The sequence below is a fragment of the Gavialis gangeticus genome, unplaced genomic scaffold (assembly GCF_001723915.1).
Source record: "Gavialis gangeticus isolate Ggan-Ray unplaced genomic scaffold, GavGan_comp1, whole genome shotgun sequence".
Lineage (NCBI taxonomy): Eukaryota > Metazoa > Chordata > Crocodylia > Gavialidae > Gavialis > Gavialis gangeticus.
Window position 1 is genome coordinate 112,830,712 of NW_017729022.1, and position 7,903 is coordinate 112,838,614.

Sequence of the window (7,903 nt, forward strand, 5' to 3'; positions counted from 1 at the left end):
TGAAGTATATGACTACGTCTGCCACAGAGTTCTTAGGTGATGCTGGGCAAGTTACTTAAACCACCATTCTCCCAAGCGGCAAGTAGCAGTTTGCATTTCATTTTCTGGCCATGAGACTCTGGGTTTTTATTTGCAGCAGCACTAAATGCAATTGTGGGAAATGGCGGTTCTACACTAAACACAATGGACATAATTCTATTTCCCTTTGAACAAACTGGCTGAGTAGCTACATGACCATGTACAAGCACCTGCATCCACTTCACAAAAATATAGACAGGCAAAACCCTTTGAGTAGCAGGTGCTCAATACTGTGCAGAAGAGGTGCTGGGGGCAGCAGAGGGAGAAAGGGGCAGCTGTATTTTAGCACCAGTAGCTGAATGGTTAGGGGTACTTGCTGAGGAAATAGGGAGCCAGGGATCATGAAGTAGACCAGGAATTAGGTGCACTGGAACTAGACGGAAGGGAACCTGTGTTGATGCAAGCCCACAGAGCCCTGTGAGGGCTACTGTTTATGTGAAGCAGCCATGCCAAACAGTCTGATGGGGCCAGTTGAGGATAGTCAGACAGCTAGGAGCTGGCAGCCAGTTGCATCCAGGCTATTGGGGCAGCTGAGGCTTGTATGGGCAGCAAGCAGACAAACTCCTGATAAGTCTCAAATGTCAGACCTTCCAGTTTCATAAAAGAGGCAGAAGTCTTTTGATTAGACAACTGTTCCACTGACATGATTTGATGCTGATGAAGGGTTATACAGAGTTCCCCTGGTCCAGAAGGATTTTTGATTGGTATACTGATTTATGAGCTTCCGTTTAAAAATTGCCCTGTCCTACAAGAATGCAGTGACTCTTGGGGTGGAAAACAGTAGCTATTCAAATCATAAGGCAATGCTGCAAAGAAGTCAGGAGAGCAATTGAAGAGTATAATACTAAGTTGCAAAGGCAAGTGAAGCTGAGGCAGCATGTAATAGTCTAAATTGGAGTTGCACCAGAGTTATGGGTTATCACTCCATTTTGTATGAAAGATGACTGATGTGGCTGGGGGAAGGAAGATGATTTTCATTAGTCCAGAGACGGTGTAATCATTTACTCGAGTATAAAGCAATTGTAAAGTACAGTATTACCATTCCAGTCAGCTGGGATTCCCCACAAGAGCTGGGATAGTAGAGCATTAGACTCAAGATCAAGCCCACAGGTGGTCAAGAATATAATTTTGTATTTTTTCTTGCCTGAGGGACAACTCTGTTCTGTGTTGCACCAGGACTTACTTGCTTGTCCCTGTATATCAGGGGTGGGCAATTATTTCGGGTGGAGGGCCGCTTACAGACTTTTGGCAAGCCATCAAGGGCCGCATGACAGGCAGCCAGGGGCAGATAAATATTAATTTTTTAGGGGCCCCGTGGGCCGGATAAAATGGCCTGGCAGCCACATCCAACCCACAGGCCCCATTTTGCCCACCCCTGCTGTATATGATCTAGCATAAAATAACATGGATAAAAGCAGGTTTTCTGGTAGGCTCCTAGTTGTAGGGTGAGATTTGCAAAGTTACCCTGGCTCTTTGGTGTCTTCACTTCAATTGACAGTCAGTAGAAACTGAGCACTTTACAACTTTTTGTGCCTTTGAAAATCTAGCTCCTGGCAGAATCTTTGTATAAGACATTTTTTAAAGGATAGTGACTCTATTTCAGAAAAGGCTTACAACAGAAATCTAGTTTCCTTAGCTATAATAATCTTTCCAACATGTACCTAGGAGTTATGTAACATTTGGAAATAATACAACCTTATTTTTGCATTTACATATCCTGTCAATTAATTCATTTGGGGATTTTGTATTAACGAAGGTCATAAAGGAATATATTGAAGAAAAAAAAATGTAGCAAGCCAGGCAGACAGTGTGCTGCTTTAGGAAAGAGACTTATCATATATTAGGAATGTGTTGACTTATTTGGATATGATGACCAAATAAACAGAAATATAATAATCCCTCAGTCAAATGAGGAAATATTTGCTTTACTTGCCATTTAATATTTTGGTCATTTTTCATATGCAGTGTATGATTTTTTTTTTAAACCAAACACTTAAGACACTTCTCTCAACACTAGACCAGTCCAGGGTAAGGTAATAACTGTGGACACATACAAGTGTCATATTTAGATCACCCTAACTGAGATTAGACCTATCTGAATGTCTGGGTGTGCAAGTGTTCACAGTGCGCAGGTTGCCCTCAAAATGCTGTGCCCAATCTAAGCTTTAGATCAGCATGGGTTAACCTGGCTTAAAATGGATTAACCCAACCTAATGAATGCTCTCAAGCACCCCAGCACAGCCCCAGGACTGGGAGAGCCTAGCCCCATTCTTGGTCCTGTGCTCTGTTTACCCCCTAGCCCTGACAAGCCTGTTTTCCCCCTGGACCTGCCAGCACCCCCATGACTTGCCTCCAGCTGCCAACACATCTCCTCCTTGCACATCGTTAACACTTGCACATGGTCATCCAAATTCAGGTGTAGTTGACTTAAACTGAGCCACCTCAACCTAAGCTGGGGCCCTTGAAGGCTTATTTGCCTATCAAAACAGACATTCTCATAATGGGAAGATACCACAGCAACACTTGTCCATAAGACTTAGCAGCAACCTATCATGTAAAAAAAAAAAAAGACAGCAATATGTCAGTGAAATAAAGTGTGGCTATACTCTGAAATCTGACTAAATTATATCTGTTGAGATTCCACAGTCTCTTTATTCTAGTTATTCTTTATCTACCCTAAAAAAGAAGAATTCACCTGAAAAGGGAGAAGTGCCAGAGACACTGTGACATCTTCTGAGGACTTGGTTATTGATTTGACATAGAAGGTGCTCAGATCCTACAACAATAGCTGACAATTTAAAACACTGAGATAAATATGTTGAATAGTTTGTCTGATTTAAAGTCAAAATGATTCTATTAAACTGCTAATCCAAAAAACCAATGTAGGGTTTTCAAAGTCCAGCCATGTCATCTGGGTCTTTATGTTATCTCTAATAAATAGATTCAGTAGCTGGCTCCTTTTTTCTAGTGCACAAGGCTGAACAGAGTCTAGACCAGTGCTTTTCAACCAAGGGGCCATAAGACCCCTTCGGGGTGCCCTGACAAAAGAGCTGTTGCTGTGGTGGCAGCCAGGTAAAACTGCCCCACTCACAGGTTTGCAGCACACATGCACCCACTCTCCTGCATTAAGGTTCTCTGATAACCCTAAAGCCAGGAATGGATCTGGGGGGGAGGTCAGGGAGAAGAATCCTTTTGATTCCTGCTCCACCCGAAGTTTAAAACCAGCTGCCTGGCTGTGCCAGCAACATTTCTAGTCAGGCAGTGCTGAGGGAGGTGCTTGAATTTATGGCTCATTATAATCCACTTGGCCCCTTCTGCACACTTGATTCCACAGGTGTTAAGGACTCTCTCTCTTTTTAAATGGCCTTGATGTTCCTCTAATCAGGCTATTCTGAGTTCTGCAATTCTGCTGTCTGTTAGCTGCTCCTGGTAATGAAGCCTCTGTTTCACAGCCCTGCAGATTATTTTTAACTCATTCTAATGAAGTTATATTTGCTTTTGCTTCAATCTTAATCTGAATAACAGCCGTAGGTCCCTAGCATATTAGTAAAGATTCTAGTTAGTTTTAACTAGAGAAAAATGTGTTGCTTTATATGTGATAATGCACCTTACCATCTGCCCCCTCCTTTTCAAAATTCTAGACCTGCCCATACCTAAAGCAGGTAGGAGACCTTCCTTGTGCTGCAGCTCTTCCTGGTCTACCCCTTTCCCCCACTTTTCCCAGAAACAGAGGCAAAATGGATGTTTCCATCTGTGTCATGTGCCTCTATTTCTGGAAGATGCTATGCACGGTTTGACTAGAAAGTGCTGCAGCATGAGGTAGCTCTCCTGTCTGCTTTAGGCTTATCAGAGAACTCTGATAAGGCAGGCAAGCACACGCTTGCCACAGTGCTTCTCAGTCTGTTTGTGCAGGGGATATGGGGCAGTATTCTTTGGTGGCAGTGGCACCTGGTTGAGAACTTCTGAGGTAAGTTGAGACAGCACCAACAGTGTGGTTCTCAGTTGGGATGACACTGCATTCAAAAAACTTGTGGAGGGGAGCCCTGACTCTGAAAGGGTTGAGAACCACTGATCTAGACTACTGAGTCATATGAATAGGAACGGCATCACTGTACACTTGTCAAAGAACCTGTATAACTCAAAAGACATTGGGAGCACAACAGTGGAGTACAAAAAGTGCCATTTTATAGTAGCAACTTTTTTAAGGTAACCGCAGGATTTTACCTCTATTTTAAAATTAATCATAGCGAATTAAAGTCCCACTTAAAGCATCTACACTTTGAAGTTGTAGGAAAAATACATACTAATTAGTATTTTTATAACCTCGTGTGTCCCTGAGATGTACATAAAGAGGCATTCTACCATGCAAAATGGAACAGTCAGCCACTTCATCAGCATCGGTCGATATTCTCTATTTAATATAAATAGTTCCTTGTTACCTGGGTATACATGAACTGGAGGCAGAGGGACAGGCAGACAGTGACAGAGACAAGAAAATGCATGTTTTTTACTCCTTTTCCTCAAGCCCTTTGAATCAGCATAACAACAATCAAAGCCTAATGTAGCATGAATTTCCCATGGGTCCCACCTGACTGTACCCTCACCCCACATCCTTTCATAAAGAGAACAGCAATCCCTGTAGAAGGATAAGGTTTCCTGTGGACTCACCTGAGACATGGGCTATGAAGAAGGTACCTTATTATTTCCTATGGAAGCAAATACCCTGTCCACAAATTCTTGTCCACAAGGAAAAAGACAATGTGGTTCATTTCTTCTAATTATTTCTCTGCTACATACAATAATAAAGAGACTTCCAACAAAATGATTAGAAGTATAGAAAACATGGCTTATGAGGAAAGGGTGAAAGACCTATGGTTATTTAGTCTGAAGAAGAAAAGACAGAGGTGGGATTTGATAACATTGTTGAAATACCTGAAGGATGACTACCAAGAAATGAAGAGAAACTATTCTGTGTGGCCATAGGGAACAGGAATAGAAGCAATGGCCTCAAACAGCATCAGGAAATTTTAGGTTGGAGATTAGGAAGAACCTTCTGATTGAGATGGTCAAGCATTGGAACACAGGCTGCCTAGAGAAGCTGTGGAATCTCCATCCCTGAAAATTTTCAAGATCATGTTAGAGAGAGACTTGACTGGAACAGTTTAGTTAAAGATGATCCTACCTTGAGGAGGGGGCTGGACTAGATGACCTCATGAGCTCCCTTCCAGTGTTATGATCCTATGACACTGCTGTTTCTGGAAGTATCAGTCATTCTGTGTCATTTCAGTTCCATTTACTGATACAAATATAGCAAACTGGCTGCTAATCAGGATGGTGGTATCATCAATAGGTGTAATAACAATAGCTCTTAATTCATTACATTCTGTTTGTTCTTGTACTTCTAGGTCTTTGACAGAGTCCGAGAAGATTATCCTAATTTCCAAGAGAAGATTAAACCTATTAATGCAGAACTCATCCAGCCAAATCTGGCCATCAGCCCCAAGGACTCTGAGGAGCTCCTGTCCCAAGTCAACATTGTCTTCCACTGTGCAGCAACAATTCGTTTTGATGAGCCACTAAAGTATGTCCCTTCTCCGCTCTTCATTTCTCATAAGCAGAATTTAGCTTCTTCCTAGGGCATGCAAACTATATGCAAGAACAGCTATTATCTGTCTTTTATAACAGTGATAAATTCTTCAGATTTCCATAGGATTATAGAATAGTAGAATTGGAAGGGACCTTCTGAGATTATCTAGTCCAAACCCGAACCAGAGACAGAATCATCCCCATCCAAACCATCCTGTACAAATCCATTGTCTAACCTGTTAGTAAAACTACACAGTCAACCACGACGCAACTACAAGGCATGACACCCAACCTGTCACAGATAAGGTAGGGGACTTTGGTGGCCAGTGTCCTGCTGCTGCAAGGGTTATTAAAAAAAAACTTGAGAGATCCAAGGAAAAGGGTCATGCTCCCTGCTACAGAGGAAGGCAAAAACCCCACAGTCTGCACCAATCTATGGGGCAGAATTCCTTCCTGACCCCAAATATGGTGATCAGTCTGACCCTAAGTGGAGATGCAAGACCCTCTAGCCAGGAACATCCAGGTTTTAGTCTCAGCAGAAGCATTGACACACCCCAGTCAAAATCTCCAGCCTTGGCTGCAGCCAACACCCAATGCTTCCAAGGAAGGCAAAATAAACGAGAAGAAAAAAGAAGCCCGACACATGTAGCAAACACAGGGGATGAACAAAGTTGGTTCCTTTATTTGTAGCAACCAACGAAGCCCATAAGCAGGAGAGAGACCCATAGAAAAGCATAAGCATAGCGACTACTGGATCATCTCTGCCCAGTGCTTGTCCAGCCTCATCTTGAACACCTCCAGTAATGGAGATATCACAACTTCCCTAGGTAGTCTATTCCATTGGTTCACCATTCTAACAGTGAAAAATTTTTCCTGATATCCTACATAAATATACTTTGCTGCAGCTTCAAGCCATTGGTCTACTTTCTGCTCTCAGCAGCAAGAGAGAAAAGGTGTTTTCAGTCTTCTCTATGGAAGCCCTTCAGATATTTGAAGACTGCTATCATGTCTCCTCTTAAACACCTTTTCTGCAAGCTAAGCATACCTGTTTCCTTTAGCCTCTCAAAATGCACACAATACATTTTGGATTGGATGTACAATTTCAAGTTCTCACTTCAGTGACTGCTTAAATATCAGGTGCATGAGATCTTTTGTGTGTGTGTATGTATGTATGCATACACACTTCCCCCACACTCTGAGATTGATGTACCTTGGCAGAGTGGCATGGGAGCTCAGGACTGGACCAAAAGGGAGTTCAGTATAATCTGAATTTTTCACTTAGGCATGGTTTGATGCCAACTTAGTTTGCAACATATTGCTGAATTAAGAAGGAATCTCAACTACTTGCTGTTGTTTTATTTCAAAGGATACAACTTCTGCTATCAGCTGGAGCACATGCACAGCACCATGTAGCTGATTTTGGAGAAGTAGAGGCCCTTGAATTAATAACTTCAGCAAGCATGTAGAATACTTCCATAGTTCTGTACACCTGTTTCCTGAGGTGCTGTATACCCCTGGATATTTTGCAAATCCTCATCAGGTGGAGAGGAAATGGGTAAAGAGCCTAACCCAAAGAAGAATCCAGATTCAACTGTATTCCAAGTTAGGACTGCAGAGTTGTCATGAGGATCCAACACTGCCGTAGAAATGGGAGGTGTGGGTCAGGAGACAATGCTTTGACAGGGCTAGGTAGAGGAAGGTTGAAATGAGTCTGCTGTACCTTACTATAAAGCTAGTGTTATTGATGCTTCCTTTTCACTGAAAGTAACTCAAGGGGGAAATTACATTTTTGAAGCAGAGTATTGTAAGCATCATATTACAAAGAGATAAGGAATTTTAAAATATTCACCCAGGATTAAAATATTGTGTTCGTTATAACAAGGCATTTTAAAAACAAACTTTGTTTCCTAGAGGACTCCCTTGAGAAGCAAATGGTGGGTTTTTTGCTACATATTAAAGAAACAGTTCCTAACCCGCTGAAGTTTTAGTTTTTATTCAAGCATTTGAGCTTTGTTTTAATCAACATGGGGTTGTAATTATAAATCCAGGCCCCAAAAGAGATTACAATTCATTAATGATGATTACTAGATCCATCTGTCTGAGGCATTACATTCATTGCATCTATTTCACAGTCATGAGATTTTTCTCACTAGTTACTTCTGTTTGTAGTTAATTGTCCCATGGCTTACTGAGGGAAACTTCCCACTGACACTGTAAAAGTGAAATATGTCTTTTTTTT

The 7,903-nt window shown here is 41.9% G+C and overlaps 1 protein-coding gene across 2 annotated transcripts in view; it reads left to right on the top strand.

Moving 5' to 3' along the window:
• The window catches only part of FAR2 (fatty acyl-CoA reductase 2), a 316,414-nt gene that overhangs the window by 249,776 nt on the left and 58,735 nt on the right, over window positions 1-7,903 (top strand). For both annotated transcript variants that reach the window (XM_019515991.1, XM_019515992.1), the window contains exon 3: window positions 5,484-5,659. In XM_019515991.1, the coding sequence (XP_019371536.1) occupies window positions 5,484-5,659 (176 nt within the window). The remainder of the gene's footprint in view (window positions 1-5,483; window positions 5,660-7,903) is intronic.